The sequence below is a fragment of the Oryx dammah genome, unplaced genomic scaffold (genome assembly GCF_014754425.2).
Source record: "Oryx dammah isolate SB20612 unplaced genomic scaffold, SCBI_Odam_1.1 HiC_scaffold_17, whole genome shotgun sequence".
NCBI lineage: Eukaryota > Metazoa > Chordata > Mammalia > Artiodactyla > Bovidae > Oryx > Oryx dammah.
Window position 1 is genome coordinate 46,728,913 of NW_024070201.1, and position 25,212 is coordinate 46,754,124.

Sequence of the window (25,212 nt, forward strand, 5' to 3'; positions counted from 1 at the left end):
GTTGTACAAGATCATGTTTTTGGACCATTGGATAGCATTGAGGATTAAGTTTAAGGCTGATGATTATGAAATTTGGGGGACACAAATATACTTAACTAAGAAGTACTTTTCCTTCATGACCTAGAGTACTTACTAAGTTTTTTAATCTAGGAACTATATTTTGCCATTTATATATCATGGAAGCTCAGTGGAGGGAGGGCAGCAAAATATTTTAAGAGAGTAGTTGAAATGATGACTCGTAGATGTTAAACTACATAAAGAGGGATGCAAAGACACATGAATACTGAAGAAATAGTGACAAAGTCAATGCTATAGAGGCATTGAGGTTCTTGAGAAACAGATTGGTAATAAGTGACTCACATCATAGAATAGATATAAAACCATATTTGTGATTAATGAGGTTAGTCAATCTGGGGTTACAATACTTCAAAGATATGGCCCTGGAATTGGGTGGCCTGATCATCAGTAACAAAATAGAGTCATCCAGCATGATGCTGTGCTACTTTGAGAAGAAAATTTTGGGTAGGTAAAGGGCAAGGATGTTAAACTTGTTACAGATAATAGCCAGATATATATCTTCAAATAATAAAGGGAATTACAAGGAAGTCTGTGACAGATAATAATAAGAAAATAAAAAGTTGGGTAAATGAATAGATTTTTTTCTAACAAACATTATTTATGCTAAATGAGTACTAAGAATGGATATCTACAGGCAGTATGACTTACACCTTCACTTAGGAGTATTCCTCTTAATAGTGCAAAGTATTTGTTGTTTCATTTAATACATTGAAAGGTAAACTTTACGTTTTCTTATTTTCATTTTGTAAGGTTTGTGTTCTTTGTCTATAAAGTTGTCTGATGTTCCCTGGTTTATCCTTTTGTTTTACCCTTTATGGGTACTTTGCTTTAGATCTTTTTCATGTGAGCAACATATAACCAGATTTTATTTTAAAAGACTTCATTGATACCTATGCTTTTAAGTATAGGAATTCAGAAAGCTACATTTACAAAAGTTTTAAATTTCTTTATATTATTTTTGGCTGTGCTGGTCTTCGTTGCCACGTCAGCTTTTCTCTAGTTGTGGTAGGTGGAGTCTACTCTCCTGTTGTGGAGCACCAGGCTCTAGGGCATGCAGGCGTCCGTAGTTGCAGCACGTGAGCTCAGTACTTGTGGCTCGTGGACTCTAGAGCACAGGCTTAACAGGTGTGGTGCAGGGGCTTAGTTACTCCAGGGCATGTGAGATCTTCACGGACCAGGGATCGAACGCATGTCTTCCACATTGGTAGGCAGATTCTTTACCACTGATCCACAAGGGAAGCCCCAGACATCTACATTTTAAATCATAAGTGATGTGCTCAATATTACACTAATTTGCTATATGCTTCCAGTTTTCTGTTTTCTTTATGTGCCAAAATTTAAATCTTTTGCTGTACAGATGTCATGTATATACAATTTTCCATAGACTGTATAGAGAATTTTGGTCATATATACAGGAGTCTAGGAAAAGACTCCTAGAGTTTGAGTCCCAGCTCTGCCATTTCCTCATTGTGTGGCAGTGGCAAGTTACTTAACTTCTCTCTGCTTCAGTTGCTATATCTTTAAAATGTGGATAATGCTTTTATCTATGTCATTGTTAAGAGGAGCATAGAAATGATTTCATGTAAAGAGCTTTAGTTTTGTGTAGTATAATGAAAGTTCTCAAAAATTGTTAACTCTTACTATGGTAGTAGTAGTGTTGGTTGCTCAGTTGCGTCTGACTCTGTGACTCCATGGACTGTAGTCTCCCAGGCTCCTCTGCCCATGGAATTCTCCAGATAAGAATACCAGAGTGGGTTGCCATTTCCTTCTCCAAAGGAAAAGAACTCTTACTATAGAGGTTGCTTATTTGCTTTTATCTTGGTTCAGAATTTAGAATATATTAATTCTATATCTCTTTCAGTAGAAATCGTCTCTGTCTTTATCCAAAGCACATTTGAAATAACTGCCTTATTAAATCCTAAGGGTGTGTTGGAGGTTGGCTACATATCTTTCTCATATTATCCTCCATGGTGAGACATTAAACACAGCCTCAGAGCACATTATGGTCTGCAAATCCCAAGACTTTCTCGAGTCAGGGAAATCATTGCAACTACAATAGGGCTGGTGTGTCAAATTACAGTTACAGGTTTATGTCTTTCCTTAAACTCTACACCCACTACCTCTTCTCACTTCTTCTCATCTAACAGAGTATTGAAGAAGTCACCTGAGGTAGAGTGTTGTTGTTTGTGGACTTTAATGTTCTTGGCTTTGCCAGTTACTAAAGATGAGATCTTGGGTAAGATAGCTCTCAGAGTTTTAGTTTCTGTTAAAAGAAAATCAAGAGAATAAAAATAATCTCAGAAGATTGTTCTAAATGAGATAATACTTTATGAGACTGGTCTATGGGAGGAGCCTGTAATTAAAAATTGCCTCCTTATTTTTCCAATTGAAATGCCTTACTTTTTTGGACTTTCTTGGTGGCACAATAGATAAGCATACTCCTGCCAATGCAGAGGACACATATTCGATCCCTGGTCTGGGAAGATTCCACATGCCCTGCAGCAACTAAGCCCATGCACCACAACTATTGAGCTAGGGCTCTAGAGCCCAGGAACCACAACTACTGAGCCCACATGCTGTAGCTACCAAAGCCCATGCACCTTAGAGGCCATGCTCTGCAAGAAGAGAAGCCACTGCAATGAGAAGGCCATGCACCACAGCTAGGAGTAGCCCCCATTTGCCACAACTAAGAAAGCCCATGAGCAGCAACAAAGGCCCAGCACAGCCCCAAATAAAAAATAAGTAAATAATTTTTAATAATGCTTTACTTTTCTAATTTTCTTTTTTCTCAGATTATAGTTAGATTATTTTTCTCTATATTCGTATCTATACAGCAACATATTACATTAACCTAGGCAAAACTCAGTCATTAAAATGGAAATAACATTTTATGCAGTTTGAAGACTTTGGAGAGACCTGGTGTTCAGTATCAGGAGTACTAGTATTTTAGAATCTTTTTAGAGAAGATAAGCATTCCTCTTAATAGCAAAGGGAGGTTGTTTCTTGGCATATGTTAATTATATATAATTTGTTTTAGGACACAGAACCTGTTAATCAGATTTCAATGGCCATATACAACCTAACTGGCTACAACATGGGTGCCTTCACCCTTTTGGGTATCCCTGGACTTGAGCAGTACCACGTCTGGATCAGCGTTCCCTTCTGCCTCATCTATCTTGTGGCCATTGTGGGGAATAGCGTCCTTCTCTACCTCATTGCAATGGAGCACAGTCTTCATGCACCCATGTTCTTTTTCCTTTCCATGCTGGCTATTACTGATCTTACACTGTCTACCACCTGTGTTCCAAAATCTCTGAGCATCTTCTGGTTTGGTCCCCAGGAAATCAGCTTTCCTGGCTGTCTCACACAATTATTCTTTCTGCACTACAGCTCTGTTCTGGACTCAGCTATACTACTGGCCATGGCATTTGACCGCTATGTGGCCATCTGTTCACCCTTGAGGTACAGCACTATTCTCACCCCCAGGACCATTGTCAAAATTGCTGTGGGAATCACCTTCAGAAGCTTCTGTGTTTTTGTCCCATGTGTTTTCCTTGTAAATCATCTACCCTTCTGCAGGACACATAACATCCCTCACACTTACTGTGAACACATAGGTGTTGCCCGACTAGCTTGTGCTGACATCTCCATCAATATCTGGTATGGGTTTTGTGTTCCCATCATGATAGTGATTATAGATGCGATTCTAATTGCTGTTTCCTACATCCTTATCCTCTGTGCTGTATTTCGCCTCCCTTTTCAGGATGCTCGCCAGAAGGCCCTAGGCACCTGTGGTTCCCACGTCTGTGTCATCCTCATGTTCTATATACCAGCGTTCTTCTCCATCCTTGCACATCGCTTTGGACACAATGTCCCTCAGACCTTTCACATTGTGTTTGCCAACCTCTATGTTATCATCCCACCTGCCCTCAACCCTATTGTCTATGGAGTAAAGACTAAGCAGATACGAGAGAAAGTCATTCTTCTGCTCTTACCTAAGAGGTCCTATTGATACATGCCTGAAGTCTAGGGGCAGGGGCAAGTCCCTAGTCCACCTTAAAGACTAAATCTGTCACTTTGACCCCAGAGAAGGGAATGATAAAAAAAATTTCTTATTAATCAAAAGTGTGATATTTTTTTCTTTATTATTTTAAGCAGAAATCTTCTCTGCCATTCCAGCTACAAAAAACCAAATTTTTAGTTTAGGAAAATTTTTGATTTTAGGAATCAAAAAATTTTCAATTTCTTTTTATTTCTCCAAGCTGATTATAAAACTTTAAATGAAAACAATAAAATAATCAGCATCTTTTTTTCTCTATGAAGATGTTTCTAAAGAATCTGATTTTTTTTAAGATTTATACATCATAGTAGTTTCTACAACTTGCAGAGCAAAGGACTTCTACCATGATGACTTTGTGAGGTTCTGGATTTTTACTTTGGATACTTCAGTCCATTTCTGGATGGCATCAAGTATGGGTTCTGGCATGCTCTTGGTGCATAAGCAATGTTTATCTAGAAAAAAAATGGCAAATAATCATGAATGACTAAATTGAGAGTGCAGATGTTTATTTTAGATCAAGGGAGAAGGTGATGATGAAACCCAAAGCTCATTTTTCACTCAGTCTCATTAAAAAACCAAGCGAGTTGGGGTGGGTACAGTCCTCTAAGTAGGAATATACAGAGGAAGCTAAATTCCCATGGCCAATAAGATGAAAAAGTATGTACAGACTAAGATGTGGTTTGAAACTTGACCATTCATAAATATTGCTAGCTCTGAATCTCTTCTTCATTCTTATATCCCAAAAGAAATGTAGTCTGATGCCAAAAATGTATCTCTGTTTACATTATTCACTATCTTTTCAAATCTAGTATGCTTAAGTTGGTTACAGTGAGTCATTCAGTCACTGAATCCATCAAGGAATAACTATTTTTGGTGTTTGATGGGTGCCAATGGTAGCTGATGTCTGATATCCTCCCATATTTATCGTGACCTTAAAACCTACTGCTTTTTCTAGACAACCTCTAGATTCATCAGTCCAGAGTGAGCATTCCCTCCCCTTACCACAGAGGGTCAAACACTCATCACTCTTCATCTGAATCAAAATATCAGAGTTCTACATGGTTTCTCAGATTCTAGATTGTGTTCTCACTTCAACGTTACCCCTTCACTCACAGGTCACTAGATATACATTTCTATGTAATTCTCAACGTAGAATTTTAGTATGAAAGATACATTCTTTGGACTCAGAGACTCAAGTTTGCATGCTCTTTTTACTGTGGGACACAAGCACATATATTGTTTCCAAAATTATTTGCAGAATAAAAATACTATGAAATATAAGTAGCAGAGAAAGTAAAGGTTAAATTTAAAAAAAAAAGAAAGATTTTTTTTTTAATAAAAAAGATAGCTAATACAGTTTCCAGATACCACGAATCCCCATTCTCTTATTGCACATGGGTCAAGAATTCAGTTCTAGGTTATGTGAGAGTTTAGCATGATTTAGTTGCATAATTCACAGTGTCTATAAATTAGAAGCCAGTCAAGTGTTCCGAGAAGTAAAACTGCTTATTTCTGAAAGGAAGAGCAGAAAATGGTATCTTCAGAAACCTCTTAGAGAAAAGACACCAAGTTATGTAATTAATCACATTTTTTTGGAACAAGTAATTTCATGGAATAATTCAGTCCCTTATTCCAGTACAGATCATTAGAACACCTTAACTTACCATTTAATAATATCTAACAATTTAGTGAGGAGGTAATATAATGCTAGTCTCTTTAAGCCTGGTTTAGTCCATATATTCTGGGGCATTCAGACTACTAAGTGGACACTAGCAATCATTATTCATTCATTCAACAATGTTTAGCAAAATGCTTGACACACAGTTTAATATCTGAGACATTGGGCTAGGTATTCTTTTCATCATATTGAACAAAATCGATATGTCCCCCATTTAGTGGAAATTGTAATCCAGTGATGGAAACAAGCCTTGATCATATAAACATCCAAATGAACATGTAATTTCAGATTGCATTAGGTTTTAAAACGGACAGACACTAACCCAAATGTTAAAAGCAGTGCCTTTGGAGAGAGACTATCAAAGGAAAGCAGCTTCAAATTAGGCTTTTCGGAAGGCCCTACCTGAAAGAAATAAAATTTTCTCTAAGAACAATGAGAATCACGAGAAGTCAGGCAAGCAGAGGAATGTAGATGGCATGATTTAAGCAGAGGAAGTGAAATATCTGCACACTGAAAACTATAAAATGTTGATAAAAGTAATGAAGACACAAACACCAGTTTCCCCATTATCCAAAAGCACAGCATTTTTATAAAACTTTGCATAAGCCAAAATGGCTTAAAGCAAAAATTACCTTAAGACACTTCTTGCCAAGAGGTGCATAAAATAAGTTGAGATACAGCATAGATGCTCACTGACACAGTTCAAAGTTATGATGACTTGATGCTGAGATACTGAGAGAAATTCCTGGGAAATGAAATTGGTAGTACCACTCTTGCTGCTCTGGGCAGGCACTGTTCTATAATATCTGGTTGGAAAACAAAAATGTTGAACATGATTTTCACTTTTTTTTTTCACAATATAATGGTTCTCTTCAGATTTCTTTCAGTTAATGAAAACAGTTACTTAAGTAAGTCTTTTGTAAAAGTAAAGGGGTGTGAAGCAAACTTTCAAAAAGTGAGGAATACGAAAGATATCTCATATTCTTGCATGGGGAGAATGAATATTGTTAAAGTCTTCATACAACTCAAAGCCATCTGCAGATTCAATATAATCTCTATCAAGATTCTAATGGCATTTTTCAGAAATATAGGAAAACTCATCCTAAAATTTGTATGAAACCACAAAAAACCTGAAGAGCCAAAGCAATCTAAAGAAGGAAGAACAAAGCTAGAGACAACACAATTCCTGATTTCAAACTATAAAGCGATAGTAATCAAAACTGTACAGTGATTATAGAATGACACAAAAACAGATACATGGATCAGCTGAACAGATAAGAAAGCCAAGATATAAGTCCTTGCATATATGGTCCACAAGGGCACCAATAGAGAAAGGATGTTGCCATTATTGTTTAATGGCTAAGTCATGTCCAGCTGTTGAGACCCCAGGTACTATATAGCCTGCTAGGCTCCTCTGTCCATGGGATTTTCCAGGCAAGAATACTGGCGTAGGTTGCCAGTTCCTCCTCCAGAGCATCTTCCTGACCCAGGGATTGAACCTGCCTCTCCTGTGTCTCCTGCACTGGCTGGCTGATTCTTTACAGCTGTGCCACCAGGGAAAGGATAGTCTATTTCATAAGTGGTATCGGAAAAACAATATCCACAAGCAAAATGATAAAACTGGATTCTGATCTTGCATCATTCACAAGACTGAATTCAAAATAGATTGTTTTAAAAGTATGAGCATAAATTATAAAATTCCTAGTACTTGTACATTGATCCTGACACTGATGTTTTGGATGATAGCCAAAGCACAGGTAAAATCAGCAAAAATAAATAAATGAGATTACACACACACAATGAAACATTGTTCAGCCACAAGAAAGAATAAAATTTTACTATTTGTGATCTACACAGATGAAAGGTATCATGCTAAGTGAAATTAGCCATACAGAAAACAAGAAAAATACTGTGTGATTTCACTTATAGGTGAAATTAAAAAATTTTTTTTCTTTAAGTTGAACACATAGAAACAGAGAGTACAATGGGGATTGGGGGGGCATGGAGAGATGTTGATCAAAAGGTACAAAGTTTCAGCTATAATCTTGTATATAAATAAGCTCTGAAGATCTAATGTGCAGTATTATGACTGTAGTTAATAATACTGTATTGTATACTTGAATTCTGCTAAGGGAGTAGGCTATAAATATTTTCACCACACACACACACACACACACACATACACAAATATGTACTATTATAGATGTGTTAATTAACTTGATTGTGGTAAATATTTTATAATATATATTATATCAAGCTACCATGTTGTACACTTCAAATATATACAGTATTTTTTTTTGGCCACATGGCACAGCTTGCTGGATTTTAGTTCTGCAATCAGATTGAACCTGGGCCATGGACCACTAAGGACTTCCCTAAATATGTACAATTTTATTTGTCAACTATACCTACATAAAACTGGGAAAAAAGGAAAGCAGACATTTATGGATGAATAAACTTGCTTGTTATTTTTATGTCATACATAAAATGTATGCTTGTTTTTTGAAAACAAACAAAGGGATTAGTATGTACAAAGACACAGTTGGAAAAAGGCTTAAAGTTTTAAAGGAACTGGAAACTGATGGGGATGGGGTGGGTATAGGTAGAGGGAATAACAAAAAGTGAGACTGCAGAAGGTAGAAAAATCCAGATCATTTCAGAAGTTTGTTTTAATATTCTAATAAAAACAAAGCTATAGGAATTTTAAGTAAGGTGGCAACAAAGCCACCTTTAATTATAGCCACCACTATAAATTGTATTATAAAACATTATATATAAATCTTTTGTTTTAATGATGGGGTTTGTGATAGTTTTGAGGGAGGAATGGAGGGGGAGGTCACTGGATAAAACAACCACCCATTCTCATGCACTATAACCCTAAATGAGGGCATCGTTTGTGACCAAAGGAAAACCTACATCCTTCAGTAGCCTGATGAAAAGTCACAGCCAATGTCAATTAGAAACGACCCAATAGAATGCCCGTCTCTGGGGCTAAGTCCTTGTGAAATAACTCAGATTCACAGAGTTATTTTGTTGTACAAAATACCTAAGTGGGATTCCAAGTAATTGATAGGGGCCAAAATTAACATGTAAAAAATAATAAAACAGGATAAGGAAATTTCCACTTTCATTTAATTGCTTAATCTCTTAATCATTAAAAAAAAAGTAACACAATTTCAAGTTAAAGAAATTGTTAATGTATGATAGTAATTGAATTTTGGAGACTTTCATTTTAAAATAGTTGATTTGTACTCCTGCATGTAGCAGGACCAGCTATCTATTAAGGCAGCTCTCCTAGATCATACTAACAGAACCATAAGATTTGTATGTAAAATAATAGTTGGTGTGTTGCTGTTGTTTAAGTTGGGATGAACGATGGGATGTAATTCAAATTTTTAGGGTGTGAATTAAAAATAAGGAGGGCAGGAACACCAGAGTGCTTTTAATAATATAAAATATAATATTTTAATTTTAATAATATTAAAGGTATTAAAGGTACCTTTAACAATATTAAAATATATTCCTATTTTAATTCAGTAGATATCAATAACTGATTCACTATAAAACTCTTTTTATTACATCAGGTTATGGAAACATTAAGTTGAAAGTTCTACATAACGTTTTTTAAGGACTAAGTGTTCATATAAAACTCACTTAATCTACCTATAACCGGTTCTTTTGCACCTAATGAATAGCCAGAAATGACAGATGTCTTGATCAAGGGACAGATGACACCAAAGGTAAGATTTGGAATTTTCTGTGACTTAAATGTACATGCTTTTCTTATATGAATTCTGGTTCAAGAAAATTCAACTTACAGTACCTCAGAGAAAACTCTGGTAGGCATTTGACTGATGTTTTCAATAGTCTTTCAATGTTATATATAAAAAAATCACCATTGAAAATGGAATTATTTGTACTCAGTGTCCAACCAGAAGGAAACCTGCCTAGGGATGAGATAAAAACAAAAATATGAGCAATTTTAAAGCTCACTTTGAGAGTTATTGCTGAATGTCTTTGTAAAATTAAGACAGAAAAACTAGATTTACTAAACTCAGGAAAATTGACCTGGCCCTTAGAGTTGTAGGAGAAATGCTTCTTAGTTCTAAATTGAGATCTGAGCCCCCAGAATGTCTGACAGTATCAACAGGCAGATTGAAGGAAGACAGAGTGAGAATGGGTTCAGAAGATGTTTAAGAGGAAACAGTCTTATACAGTGATTTGGTTAAAAAATTCATGTAAGTAGAGAGGTATGACAATCGCAGAGCTTAGGAACATTGAAAGGAATGGGTTTGGGGTGTTATGAATGCAGTCTGGGACGCAATAGTTTTGACTCTAAAGTGGGATATTTAGCCAAAGATGTTCCAAATAGGATGCCCTCTTTGATACTCAAAAACCACCCTCATGTTGTCCTCATGTTGGAGTTCCAACCAACTTTCCTGTTTTCCAGTTTTTATGCTGTCATCTACATATATATGGGTCTTCTGGGGGAAAATGAAAGGCTCAAAAATTCACTGGAGAGTTTAGGGATGCAGATCCTGGGGCCTCACTATGAAAAGCAGTGATAGTTTACCAGAAGTGAGCCATCTCATCCTTCCAGCAGGGCCACTGTGTGTCCACCACTGTGCTAAGCATTTTCACAGGCACTGTCCCACTTTTTTGTCCTAACTTGTGAATCCTTACATAATCTTGGGATCTTTGGATCTTGGATCTCCTTGCCAAGATCTTAGAGGCCATGCATGCTCAGCTGGGGACTCTTTGTGACCCCATGGACTGTATGTAGCCTGCCGAGCCCCTCTGTTCATGGGATTTCCTAGGCAACAGTACTGGAGTGGGTTGCCATTTCCTTTTCCAGGGGATCTTTCCAAACCAGGGATCGAACCTGGGTCTCCTGCATTGGCATTGGCAAGCAGATTCTTTATCACTGAGCCACCACGGAAGCCATAATCTTGAGAAGTAGAGACTATATTATAGATGTTAATTTCCTGTTCAAAGTCTTTTGTATGGTAAGGACATGACCTTGAAACCTAGGTGGTCTGATAGGTGGGCACACGTGGCCACATACCCATAGGCACAGAGCTCACATGAAAATGTAAAAACAAAAATGTACCTTGAGGCAGTGTTAGCTCACAGACCCAGGCAGGGTTAATATAGTCTTCTTTATACTCTTCCCTTAAGAGTGAGAAGAGAAGGTGTTAGAGTCCCTCAGGCCCTAATTTTTTACCTCTTCGCCTCATTGAACAATGACCAGGAAAAAATAAATAAATAAGGAGATCAACCTGTCTATCAGTCCTTTCCTTCCTCCTTCACTTATTACTTTGGCCGATGTGTCTGGTCCTCTTGCAGATTTTCTGTTTGTCTATCACCATAATATTTCTTCTATCCATTTGATCCAATAACCAAACTTGGTGAGTGTTGGTTATTTAAAGAGGGTTGGTTGGAATTAGGAGAGAAAGAGAGAGTGAATTAAAAGCTCAGGATTCTATTTTCTAGGAGTCACAGACCAAGCGCTACAACTTTCTTTCCTGAGAAACTCAGATTTTAGGCTGAGTTTATGGTCTCCTGTACTTGGATATATGCTTCAAATGATTAGAAAGATAAACAGCTGGGTTAAGGATGGCCAAGGTTAGTGTTGTTCAGGCACTTCTGTTAGATTTGTGGCAAGGACCCACAGCCCTAACTTGAGTAGTTTTAAGTGTTTGGATACTCTTGTTAGCTTTTATGCCTCTGTCTATTTCTGTTTTCTTCTTCACTGTGTGATTTGACTGCTGGGGATCATCCAGATGATATAAAATATAATCCAATAAAAAAGTAAATCTTATTGTGTGCTTACTATATATTAGACACTGGACTAAAGCGTAGTTTGAGGGGCATGTCTTGTTTTGTCCTAAAAGTAACAAAGAATTAGATATTAGGCCCTTTTCAAAAATGAAGAATCCAAGGATTATATAGTTCAACTAAGTTTGCCCAAGTTCACACAGCTAGAAAATTATGGAATTGAGATGAAAACCATCTGGTTCTACTGCCACTCTGTGCCAATATGCTATTGAAATAATATGGGTTCATGTATGTGTGTGTATCTATCATAATTACATTTAACCAAATCAATACTGTTTATATCTTCTAATACCTAGTTTGAGTTTAAATTTCACCAATTATATGTTATCTTCTATTTCTGGTTTATTTAAATAGAATTCAATCAAGAACTGCATTTGCTTGTGCGTTCTCTAAAATTTATTTTACTTTAGAAAGTATTTTCCTCCTCCAGGTACCCTACCCTTTTAATGGCATTGGCATTTTTAGAAGACCAGGCTGTTTGATAGATTGCCCCACATGGTAGATTTGTCTGAGCTGTGAAACGACAAGCCTCAGAACTAACTTTGTTGCCCATGTGTGTCTGTAAATGTTTCTGAATGACTGTAGAAACATCTGTTGTGGTTGAGTGCATGAAAATATAAAAACTAGAGAAGACCTTTCCTCAGACATGTCTGAAGAAAAGATGATTTCAGACCAGCTGGAAGAGCTGTGATTCAGAGTATATGGTTTCCGGGTGCTGGTGCCATGTATTGTTTGAGTATGTGAGCAGCACAAAAGAGGAATTTTCAACACAAAGGCTGCATAACCTAATTAAATCTCTACCATGGCCATGGGTGAGTTCTAGGCCTCCGGTGGATAAGAGAACTGAGTGAAGGTGTTGACAGAGGGTGCACACACTTAGCGTGTAAGGGGTTGGTCTGTGGGCCTCTGTCTCAACTCTGCACCGTGTTCCCAGAACCCAGAACGTATGAATTCCGGAGACACTAGAGGAGAGTTTGAGTTTCTGTAAGAAATGAGATTTTGCTTATAGATAAAAGGAAGCTCAGAAAGAACAGAGCACCTGATTTTTCTTTGGCAAAATCAGAAGAGTGACAACACTAAGTGCTGGCTTGGGAGGTGGAAGGTATGGTGAACTGGGCCTATGAATGTGGTAAAAAGTGCCTGTAGGGATAAAGCTGAGCACGAGTTTTGACCTTGTCATGTTAGGAGTCTGAGGCATGTAGCTATCACAAGCTTTCTCTTCGTGCTGATCCTGGAAGTCCCTGGCCTTGTTGTGGTTAGTTATCCCTAGAATAGAAATCATTTTCTACGTAGATGCGTTACTGGATCAGGAAGGTTAAAGAACCTAGCATTATTTTTGTGCATAATGTTCATTTGTTCATTAATGATAATTTGAGGAGCTGAGTCACAAACATCTTTGTCCTGCAAACAGTGAGAGTCTACGGCTGCCCCACTACCTTCACTCTCTCCTCTCCTGGCCTCAAGGAAACAGTTCATCTTTATTCCTACCTGGGAAGGGAATCAATTTTTATACTATCTTTAAAGATTACAATTCACTTACAGTTATTACAAAATATTGGCTATATGGGGACTTCCCTGTTGGTCCAGTGGCTAAGACTTCTCCTTCCAATGCAGTGAGTGTGGGTTCGATCCCTGGTCCAGAATTAAGATCCCACATGCCTCTCAGCCAAAAAACCAAAACATAGAACAGAAGCAATATTGCAACAAACTAAAAACTTTAAAAATGGTCCATGTAAGAAAAAATATTGGCTATTTTCCCACGTTGTACAATATATCCTTGTAACCTCTTATACCCAATAGCTTGTACCTCCCACTCCCCAACCATCATATTGCCCCTTCCCCTACTTCTCCACACTGGTAACCATTGGCTTATTCTCTATTATGTGAGCCTGCTTTTCTTTTACTATATTCACAGCTTTGTTGTATTTTTCAAACTCCACATATAAGTGATATCATACTGTATTTGTCTTTCTCTGTCTGACTTATTTCACTTAGCCTAACACCTTCCAAGTCCATCTATGTTGCATCAAATAGGAAAATTTCAAGGACCTAGTCTTTAAAAGATTTATTCCCAGAGTGAAGATTTTGGTAATTTACAAAGAAAATGGCAATGATACAATCCAGTCATGCAGTATTTTTTATATTATCATTGGTGTTTGTTATAGGTGTGTACGATGTGTGCATATGAGTGTATATGTGTAGTAATGTGTAGATATGTGTATGTTTGTGTGAGAGAAAGGAGGCAAGAGGGATTTCAGGTTTGTGTAAAATTATGTGTGGGTAAATATATGATGGTAAAACATATGAGAGAATGTGAGTATAGATCAAAGCATTCTTGAAATTTTAAGTACTACGTATGTGTGTATCTAAGAGAGTATATATCCTGCAGTGGACATGTCTATCAAATAGAATATGCATTTACAAAGAAATAATTCTTTTGGATAGAAACCTTGATCAAAATTGTTATTAAGTCCAAAGCATTAGGATAGTATAAAGCTGTAGAATTTACTGAGTTCTGGAAAACAGTATTTTTGGAGGAACAAGAATCCATGAGCTTGAGTGTGTGGGATTTTAAATTTTAAATTTAAGTTGCACCTGTTTTTCAGCATAGTCTAGGAACTCAGACAGTGTTGGCTAAACTGAATTAGGATTTTGAATGGAAAAAAGTGATGTGGACTTCACAAATTGAAGAAGCACCGTCACCATGAAGCTTGAAAAGAGTGAATAATTGCTTGGGACAATGACAGAAGGAGTTGATATTAACTAACGATGACTATGCATGCTTGCTAAGTCGCTTCAGTTGCGTCTGACCCTATGGACTGTAGGCCACCAGGCTCCTCTGTCCATGGGATTCACCAGGCCAGAATACTGGAGTGGATTGCCATGCACTCCTCTAGGGGATATTCCCGGCTTAGGGATCAAACCCGCATCTCTTAAGTCTCTTGCACTGACAGTCAAATTCTTTACGACTTGTGCCACCTGGGAATCCCTTAATGATGTCCATAAAGTCATGTAAGCTATAACCCACCAACTCATGGAAAAATATGTCCTGTAAGTTGGCAGTTTGTAATAGAGGTACACTGCATAATCAAAAGAATGATCGATGCCAATATGGAAAACTGCCTGGAAAAGCTGGATAAATCCTCAGCGATGGCCAGAATGAATAAGATAGTCTCTTTAGGTAAAGTAACTGTATGTTCTAATATATATGAGACTGTGTGGCTTATGCATGTTACCTGCCAACTTCCTAACAATCTTTCTTCACTACAAAGGATCTCACTTTGAATTATAATTAGACAGTCACTTTATTTTTTGGGATATATAATGAGCTGTTGGAAGTGAGGGTGACTCAAGTGAGCCTAACATTTACCACCCTCTGTCCTCAGGAACTGGGCCTTGTGCCATCCTGGTCTGCCATGGTCCTTTTCAACCTGAGCAGTGACAACCCAGGACCCTTCATTCTGGTGGGGATCCCAGGCCTGGAGCAAGCCCATGTGTGGATTGGAATTCCCTTCTGTGTCCTCTATATTGTAGCCATTGTGGGAAACTGCATCCTTCTCTACCTAATCTTAGTGGAGCGTAGCCTTCACGAACCCATGTTCTTCTTTCTCTGCATGCTGGCCGTGACTGACCTCACCTTGTCCACAGCTGGTGTTCCTAAGACACTCAGTATCTTTTGGCTTGGGGCTCGAGAGGTCACATTCCCAGGGTGCCTCACACAAGTGTTCTTCATCCACTGCAGCTTTGTCCTGGATTCAGCCATCCTGATGGCCATGGCATTTGACCGCTATGTGGCCATCTGTTCTCCCTTGAGATACAACACTATCTTGACCCCCAAGACCATCATCAAGATTGTGGTGGGAATCTCCTTTCGTAGTTTCTGCATCATCCTGCCTGTTGTATTCTTGCTCACACGACTGCCTTTCTGTAGGACACGCATCATACCGCACACATACTGTGAGCACATAGGTGTTGCCCGGCTCGCCTGTGCGGACATCTCCATCAACATCTGGTATGGCTTTTGCGTTCCCATCATGACAGTCATCTCAGATGTGATCCTCATTGCCGTTTCTTACACACTCATCCTCTGTGCTGTCTTCCGCCTCCCCTCCCAAGAAGCCCGCCAGAAGGCCCTGGGCACCTGTGGTTCCCATGTCTGTGTCATCCTCATGTTTTATACACCTGCCTTTTTCTCCATCCTTGCCCACCGCTTTGGACACAATGTCTCCCACACTTTCCACATCATGTTTGCCAACCTCTACATTGTTATCCCACCTGCACTCAACCCCGTTGTTTATGGAGTGAAGACCAAGCAGATCAGAGAGAAGGTCACCATTTTATTTTCTACCAAGAGGATCTAATAATGTTCCAATGAACAATGGAAAAGCTAGGATAAGTTTACAGCATGTATTAATATAAGAATTTTTAAAAAGCAAATGCTACTTAAAGCAAGAATAGTCTATAAGTGATTTTGCATATTAGGGAAATGGCATGATCTATAGGAAAGAGATACTTCTGTATTTATTGATGATAAATCAAAATGTTAAATGCATTGCTTTTGAAGAGAGACTGTTAGAGCAAAGTATATTCAAATAAGGTTTTTAGGAAAGCCTCCTTGAACAAAACTGCATATTCCCTAAGAAAAATGGAAATCATGAGATGTCAGTCAAGTCAGGATGAAGGATGGCATAAATCAGGCAGAGGAGGTGAGAGACCCATGCACTGAAAACTTTAAGACATTGATAAAAGAAATGAAAAAGACACAAATATAGGTTTTTCTATTATCCAAAAGTAGAATATTCTTTTTTTTTAATTGGAGGAAAATTCCTTTACAATGCTGTGGTAGTCTTTGCCATACATCAACAAGGATCAGTTATAATTATATATGTTTCTTCCCTCTTCAGCCTCCCTCCCCGACCCCATCTCACAGAGCACCAAGCTGGGATCCCCATGTTATACAGCAGCTTCCCACTAGTTATGTATTTTTGCATGATAGTGTATATGTATCAATGCTGCTTTCTCAACTTGTCCTACCCTTTCTTTCTCCCACTGTGTCCAGCATTCCATTCTCTACCTCTGTGTCTCCATTTCTTCTCTGTTAATATGTTCATCAGTACATTTTTTTAGATTCCATATATATGTGCTAATATATAATGTTTGTTTTTTCTCTTTCTGACTTGTTTCACTCTGATAACAGGCTCTAGGTTAATTCACCTCACAACAACTGACTCAACTTCTTTCCTTTTTATGGCTGAGTAATATTTCATTGTATATATGTACCATAGCTTCTTTATCAATTTATCTGTTGATGATATCTAGGTGACTTTCATGCCCTGGCTGTTGTAAATAGTGCTGCAATGAATATTGGGGTACACAGGTCCTTTTGAGTTGTAGTTTTCTCAGGATATACACACAGTAGTGGGATTGCTGGGTCATATGGTAGTCTTATTCCTAGTTTATTAAGGAATTTCCATGCTGCTCTCCATAGTGGCTGTGCCAATTTACACTCCTCCCAACAGTGCAGCAGTGCTCCCTTTTCTCCACTTCTTCTCCAGCATTTATCATTTGTAGTGTTTTTTGATGATGGCCATGCTGATTGGTCTGAAGTGATACCTTGTTGTACTTTTGATTACATTTCTCTAGTAGTGAGTGATGTTGGGCATCCTTTCATGTATTTATTGACCATCTGTACGTCTTCTTTTGAGAAATGTCTATTTAGATCTTCTGCTCATTTTTTGATTGAGCTGTTTGTTTTTCTGGTATTGAGCTGCATGAGATGCTTATATATTCTAGAGATTTATCTTTTGTTCATTGCTCTGTTTACAATTATTTTCCAAATTAGATCATTCTTATGAAACCTTTGGTAAGTCAAAATAGAGTAAGGCAAAATTAGCCTTAAGACACATCTTGCTAATGGATGCAAAAAATAATTGAGATAAAGCATAAATGCTCACTGACACAGTAGAAAGCTCTGAAGGCTTGATGCTGAGATGCTGAGAATAGTTCCCAGAGAAGGTTCCATGCAGTATCAGTCTTGCTGCTCTTGGTGTGCACCTCTCTATGACAGTTAGTTGCAAAACTAATGCTGAACATTGCTTTCCCATTTCACTTTTATTGATAAAAGCAATAATCCTCTTCCAATTTTTTTCAGTTTGTGAGAAGTTATTAATATGTTTCTTAAAAGTTAAGTGGTGTAAAGCAAACTTTTGAAAAGTGAGGTTATCTGTAAATGGAAAGGTGTTTGATGTTCTTGAACTGGGAGAGCTAATGTTAAAATGTTCATACAACCCAAAGGCATCTCCAGATTCATTGCAATTCCAGTCAAAATTCCAATGGCATTTTTCACAGACATAGAAAAAGTAATATTAAATTATCAAGGAACCACAAAAGACTAAGGAGTGAAAACAATCTCACAATAAAAGTTCAGAGCTGGAGCTATCGTATTACCTGATTTAAAATTATATTATAAATCAATAGTAATAAAAACATTATGGTGATTATGGATCAGTGAAACAGATTAGAAAACCAAGAAATGAAAACTCACATATATGGTCCACAAGGGCACCAATAGGGAAAGGATAGTCTATTTAATAAATGGTATTGGGAAAGCGATACTGACAGGCAATATCGTATAACTGGATCCTGATGTTATGTCACTCACAAAACTTAAGTCAAATGGATTAATGACTTAAGTTTTTTTTTTTTGGCTGTGCCATATGGTATGCAGGATCTTTGATCCATGACTAGGGATCTAACCTGCACCTCTTGCAGTGGAAGAGCAGAGTCTTAACCACTGGATCATCAGGAAAATCCCTCAAAATGGATTAATTGTTTAAATATATGACCTGAATTTATAAAACTCTTAATAGAAAACTTAAGGTAAAAGCTTTTACCTTGGTCTTGACAGTAATTTGTTAAATGACACACACACACAAAAAACACAGGTAAAATAAGCAAAAATAAACTAGTGAGACTACATAAAATTAGAAAGCTTCTGTACAGCAAAAAAAAAAATCATATAAATGAAAAGATAACATATGGAATGGGAGAAAATATTTGTAAGCCATAGATCTGAAAAAGGGTTGCTATCCAAAATATAGATGGAACGCATACAATTTAAAAATGATTATAATAATAATGAACTGACTAAACTTAATCTGATTAAAAATGGGCTAAAGACTTGAAAAGACATTTTATTCCAAAGAAGAAAACAAATGATCAACAGTCACATGAAAAAGTATTCAACATCTCTAGTCATCAGGGAAGGGCAAATCAAAACCACAGTAAGATTTAACTTCATACCTCTTAGGGTAGATATTGCCCAAAAGACTAGAGATGACAAATGTTGGTGAGGATGTGTAGAAAAGGAAACCCTTGTACATTGTTGGTAAGAATGTAAATTGTTACAACCATTATAGAAAAAGCATGATGGCTTCTCAAAAAATAAAAATAGAACTACCATATGGCCCAGCAATTCCACTTGTAGGTATATATGTATGCATCAGTTACTTCAGTTGTGCCTGACTCTTTGCAACCCAAGGACTATAGCCTGCAAAGCTCCTCTGTCCATAGGATTATCCTGGCAAGAATACTGGGGTGGGTTGCCATTTCCTCCTCCAGGGGATCTTCCCGATCCAGGAATTGAAACCGTGTCTCATGTGGATCCTGCGTTGGCAGAAGAATTCTTTACCACTTGAACCACCTGGGAAGCCCCTAAGTATATCTACAAAAGCTATAATATACAGGGTATAAAATCAGTATCTTGAAGTGGTATCTGCAGTCCAATATTTATTATAGCATTATTCGCAATAGCCAAGATATGGAAGAAACCTAGATTTCCTTTTCTAGAAGAATGGATCAAAAAGTAGTCTATATGTGCATGTGTGTGTGTGTGTGTGTTTGTATACATATACATAAACACACTTACAAAAGGAATATGGAGAATATCACTGTAGATGTTTTTCGTGGCTATTTTGAAAGCTCCAGGAGATTCATTAAGACACTGATTCTTCTAGAAGACCTGAGCCTGCAGGGACTCAGGCCACCCCAGCCTTTGGGACCTCAGAACCTTATGAGCTAGACACCCTGGGAAGAGTCTTATGGGGCCTCCCTCAAGTTGATGATTAAATTAGTGTCTGCTGTCTCTCAGCTGTCCACAGCCTGTGTGCCCCCTCTGAAGGCCCAGGAAAGAAAGAAGAAGATTGGCCCCTTGAGAGTGTCATTTCTGTCCATTCTCATGAAGGAGCTGGGGATTGGTGAGTGCTGTTTTGTGGGCAGGATAGGTATGATTGGAAAGCCACAGGCACAGCTCAGGCCAGATCCTGGGGCAGACTGAAAGACAAACAGAGGACCTCAGAGGAGTAGCAAGAAAAGACAACATAGGCTCAGTCCAGCTTTCCCCATGAGATAGTCCACAGGCCTGGGAGCCAGATTTTAAAGTCTAAGGGTTGAAATGAGAATGGATAACAAAACAAAGAAAACAAGCAAGACTGGGTGTCAGGCGGACACAATTCAGCAGCCAAAACCAATGGTCTGAGAGCTTGGATCTAGAAAAGTGAACTCAGATTTTGTGGGTTTTGTGTGATTTGACACTTTCTGTCCTCCATGTCAGCTTCCCTGATGGTTCAGGGGTAAAGAATCTGCCTGCCAATAAGGAGATGTGGGTTCGATCTCTGGGTTGTTAAAATCCCCTGGATTAGGAAATGGCCACCCGCTCCAGTATTCTTGCCTGGAGAATCCCATGGACAGAGAAGCCTGGTGGGTTACAGTTCATGGAGTCGCAAAGAGTCAGACTCGACTTAGTAACTGAGTATGCACACATGCCGTCCATACATACATATGCTCTTGTTTGCCATCACAATAGTGTTATATTCTAGTCACTATTTATTGAGAACTTAATGTTTTCCAGTCATTGAGCTGAGGAGGACTTCTCTCCTGTAGAAAAATCTTCCTCTATGAGGAAGCGGGAATTTTAGAGAAATCAAATTATTTGTTTAGTAATGAAAAAAAAGGCACAGATTAAGTGAAAATTCAAGATATTTGACTCTAAAAACTGAGGATTCTAAAGCATTGGATGCATTTTGATTTTTTTAGACTTTGCCTATGAGTTCATGTGCTTCTGGGTATATTTGTAGATATCTGTGCTTGTTAATGAATTAATTAAATATTTATTTTAGCTGTTTATTCATTAAACTACACTTCAACATTCACATTAAATAAACAGAGTAAACAGAAGGGAGAATAGAGGTGGGATGAGGAGGGATGTGTCTCCAAATGTAGCAAGGAGTTTGTGTGTGTAAGTGATTTAAACATTGCTCATCTACTCAGTAAAAATTAAGTGTTTTATAGAAATTCAACTAGAATAAGCAGATAAAACTATGAATATGAAAATGTCTTACACTCAAGAAAGATAGATGGTAGGCAAATAAATGCAATAAATTTTGATAAGTGCTTTTATAAGTCATAAGTACAAGGGGTTTAATTAAGACTTGAATGACATCTGGATTGAAGTGGTGTTTGGGGGAGAATGGTTACATATATGTGTATGGCTAAGGTGTATGGCTAAGTCTCTTCGCTGTTTACCTGAAACTATCACAACATTGTTAATCGGCCATACCCCAGTATAAAATAAAAAAAGTTTAAAAAAAAACTTGAATGATAAATAGAACTGAGCAATAGCACAGCCTAGGCTTGTTTGGAGATAAGAATAGGGATGAAAATACTTATTCTCAGTCAAGGGGAATTCTCATAGTCAGGGGACTTTAGCACTGAAGAATACAAGTTCTGTTTCCTTTTTTTTTTTTAGAAGAGTGGGCACTACAGGTTTAGACTTTTATTTTTCCACAATGACCATTGTTCAGAGAGGTGCAGTATCAATGAATGACAAATCAGTGCATAGGTATAGCTTTGAACGCCTTGCTGTGTGATTGCCCAACCTTAGAGAGCGGCAGCGGTCTCATTCTCCTTCACCACATGGTTTATCTCTGGCTCGATTCCTGATTGTCTTCAGAGAAAAGATAGAAGTTTCAGTGAATATGCAGGTTATGACAGGGTATGGAGGAAGTCACCTGGAGTGGAATAGCAGCAAAAAAACACTGTTGTCTGTGGACTTTAACGTGCTTGGCTCTGCAAGTTACTAAAAATGAGATCTTTGGTAAGACAGCTCTCAGAGCTTTAGTTTTTATTTTTAAAATGAGGAAGATAAAAACAAATTTCTCAGAAGATTGTTCTAAATGAAATGATACTTTATAAGACTGTGGCCCATGGGACAAGTCTTATTTTCCCAATATGTCCCTACTTCTCTAATTTTCCTTCTCTCTCTCAGCATGTGTGTGATTAGGTCATTTTTCTCTATTTAGCAACACATTACATTGACCCAGGGAAAACTGAGTCATTAAAATGGAAATAACATTTTATGCAGTTTGAAGAATATCTTGGAGAGCCTCAGTGATTATAACCAGGAATACTGGTTCTTTAGCATTTTTCTAGAGGAGATGAGCATTGTCTTAATAGAAAAGGGAGGTTCTTTCTTGGCAATAAGAAAGAGAAGAGCTGACCCTAAGAAAATGCTGCAAGAAGAATTACCATATAATTTTTTTAAAATGCTCATTACATACAATTTGTTTTAGGACACAGAAGCTATTCATCAGATCTCCATGACCATGTACAATCTGACTGGCTACAACACAGGTGCCTTCACCCTTTTGGGTATCCCTGGACTTGAGCAGTACCATGTCTGGATCAGCATCCCCTTCTGCCTCATCTATTTTGTGGCCATTGTGGGTAATAGTATCTTTCTCATGGCAATGGAGCACAGTCTTCATGCACCCATGTTCTTTTTTCTTTCTATGCTGGTTATTACTGACCTCATACTATCTACCACCTGTGTCCCAAAAGCTCTGAGCATCTTCTGGTTTGGTCCCTAGAGAATCAGTTTTCCCGGCTGTCTCACACAATTATTCTTTCTGCACTTCAGCTTTGTTTTAGACTCATCAATACTGATGGCCATGGCATTTGACCGCTACGTGGCCATCTGTTCACCCTTGAGATACAACACTATTCTGACTCCCAGAACCATTGTCAAAATTGCTGTGAGAATCTCCTTCAGAAGCTTCTGTGTTATTTTCCCTTGTGTTTTCTTTGTAAATCATCTACCCTTCTGCAGGACACAACATCCCTCACACTTACTGTGAGCACATAGGTGTTGCCCGACTAGCCTGTGCTGACATCTCCATCAATATCTGGTATGGGTTTTGTGTTCCCCTCATGGCCGTCATCTCAGATGTGATTCTAATTGCTATTTCCTACATCCTCATCCTCTGTGCTGTATTTAGCCTCCCTTCTCAGGATGCTCGCCAGAAGGCCCTAGGCACCTGTGGTTCCCATGTCTGTGTCGTCCTCATGTTCTATATACCAGCGTTCTTCTCCATCCTTGCACATCGCTTTGGACATAATGTCCCTCAGACCTTTCACATTGTGTTTGCCAACCTCTATGTTATCATCCCACCTGCCTTCAACCCTATTGTCTATGGAGTAAAGACCAAGAAGATCCGAGACAAAGTCATTTTTCTGCTCTTTCCTATGAGGTCCTATTGATACATGCCTGAAATATAGGAGGCATGGGGCTGTGGTTTTGTTTTCTTTATTATTTTTGACAGAAGTCTTCCTAGCCATTTCAATTGCAAAAAATTAAAATTTTAGTCTAAGAAATAATATATAGTATATATTAAATATTGTTTCTGGAAACTAGAAAATGGCAATTTCTTTTGATTGCTCTAATGTGATACAAAACTTTAAATTAAATAAATAAAATAATCAGTATCTTTTTTTCTTTATAAAGATGTTTGTAAGGAATCTGAAAATTCTTCCAGGTTTATACATCATGGTAATTTCTATGTCATAATAGGGCAAGAAATTTTTACCTTAATGACTCTGTGAGATCCTAGACTTTTAGTTTGGCTACTACAATCCATTTCTGAATGGCATCAAGTATAGATCCTGGCATGTATTTAGTACATAAGCAATGTTTATCAAGAAAAAAATGACAAGGGACGTTCAAGAGGGAGGGGACATATGCAAACCTGTGGCTAATTCATGCTGATGTATGGCAGAAACCAACACAATATTGTAAAGTAATTATCCTTCAGTTAAAAATAAATAAATTAAAAATAAAAGATGACAAAATAATCATGGAATTATTAAACTGAGATTGCAGATGTTTATTTTGAACAAAAGAAGGAAGAAGGCAATGATGAAATGCAAAGCTCATTTTTCACTCAATATTGAGAAAGCCCAACAAGATGGAGAAGGTAAAGGCTTCTAAGAAGAAATATACAGAGGAAGCTAAATTCCACAGCCAGTAATATAGAAAAGCATGTATACATGTACAGACTAAGACATGTGCTTGAAACTTGACTAACTAGAAGCACTGTTAGTACTGAGTCTCTTCTTCATTTTTGTATCCCCAAAGACATGTAGTCTCATGTCAAAAATGTATTTATATTATTCTTTTTGAATTTACATTATTTATCTCTTCAAATTCAGTATGCCTGACTTGTTCACAGTGAGTCATTTAGTCACTAAATCATATAAGAAATAACTATTTTTGGTGTTTGATGGGTGCCTAAGCTTGCTGATGCCTGATTTTCTTCTATATCTATCTGACCTTAAAGTCTACTCCTATTTTCTAAACAATTTGCAGATTACCAGTCCAGAGTAAGCATCCCCCTTTCCTTACCACAGAGGGTCAAACACTCATCCGTTTTTATCTGGAATACCAGAGTTCTGCATGGTCTCTCTACTACTGTTCTGCTTTCTCTTCTCTGTTATGCCTCCACTCACAGGTCACCAGATTCATATTTCTACAGTAATTCTCAACATAAAATTTTAGTATGAGCGATATGTTCTTTGGACTCAGAGGCTCAAATTTAAATATATATTATTTTACTGTGGGACCTAGCCATGTATGTTGTTTCCAAAATTATTTGCAGAAATAAACATTTTTATGAAGTTTAAGTAGGAGATAAAGTAGAGGCAAAAGGGAAAAGCAGAGATAAAGATTTTAAAAAAAGACAAAAAAAGTTAATATAGATGCTATGTGCTATGAGTTCTCATTCTCTTACTACACATGGTTCAAGAATTGAGCTCTAGTTAAGCAATATTTAGTTGCATAATTCACAGCGCCTATAAAAAGTCAGGTGTTCAGAGATATAAAACTACTTATTCCTGAAATGAAGAGCAGAAAGAGATATATTCAGAGACTTCTTAGAAAAAAGGCACCAAGTAATATAATTAATCACATTCTTACGTAATATACAGCTTCATGGGATTCTTCAGTCCATTATCCTAGTATAGAGCACTGCTGCTGCTGCTGCTAAGTCGCTTCAGTTGTGTCCGACTCTGCGCGACCCCATAGATGGCAGCCCACCAGGCTCCCCCGTCCCTGGGATTCTCCAGGCAAGAACACTGGAGCGGGTTGCCATTTCCTTCTCCAATGCATGAAAGTGGAAAGTGAAAATTGAAAGTGAAGTCGCTCAGTCATGTCCGACTCTTAGTGACC

General features: G+C 37.7%; 2 protein-coding genes and 1 pseudogene across 2 annotated transcripts; all 3 read left to right on the forward strand.

Moving 5' to 3' along the window:
* Positions 1–3,142: 3,142 nt before the first annotated feature.
* LOC120876608 (olfactory receptor 52H1-like) lies at positions 3,143–4,090 on the forward strand. Its single transcript, XM_040258582.1, has one exon. It carries the CDS (start codon positions 3,143–3,145, stop codon positions 4,088–4,090), a length of 948 nt encoding a protein of 315 aa, XP_040114516.1.
* Positions 4,091–15,058: 10,968 nt separating this feature from the next.
* LOC120875896 (olfactory receptor 52H1) lies at positions 15,059–16,015 on the forward strand. Its single transcript, XM_040257651.1, has one exon. The coding sequence runs from the start codon at positions 15,071–15,073 to the stop codon at positions 16,013–16,015; it is 945 nt and encodes a 314-aa protein (XP_040113585.1). The 5' UTR covers positions 15,059–15,070.
* Positions 16,016–22,309: 6,294 nt separating this feature from the next.
* On the forward strand, positions 22,310–23,249 carry LOC120876609 (annotated as a pseudogene).
* Positions 23,250–25,212: the final 1,963 nt, after the last annotated feature.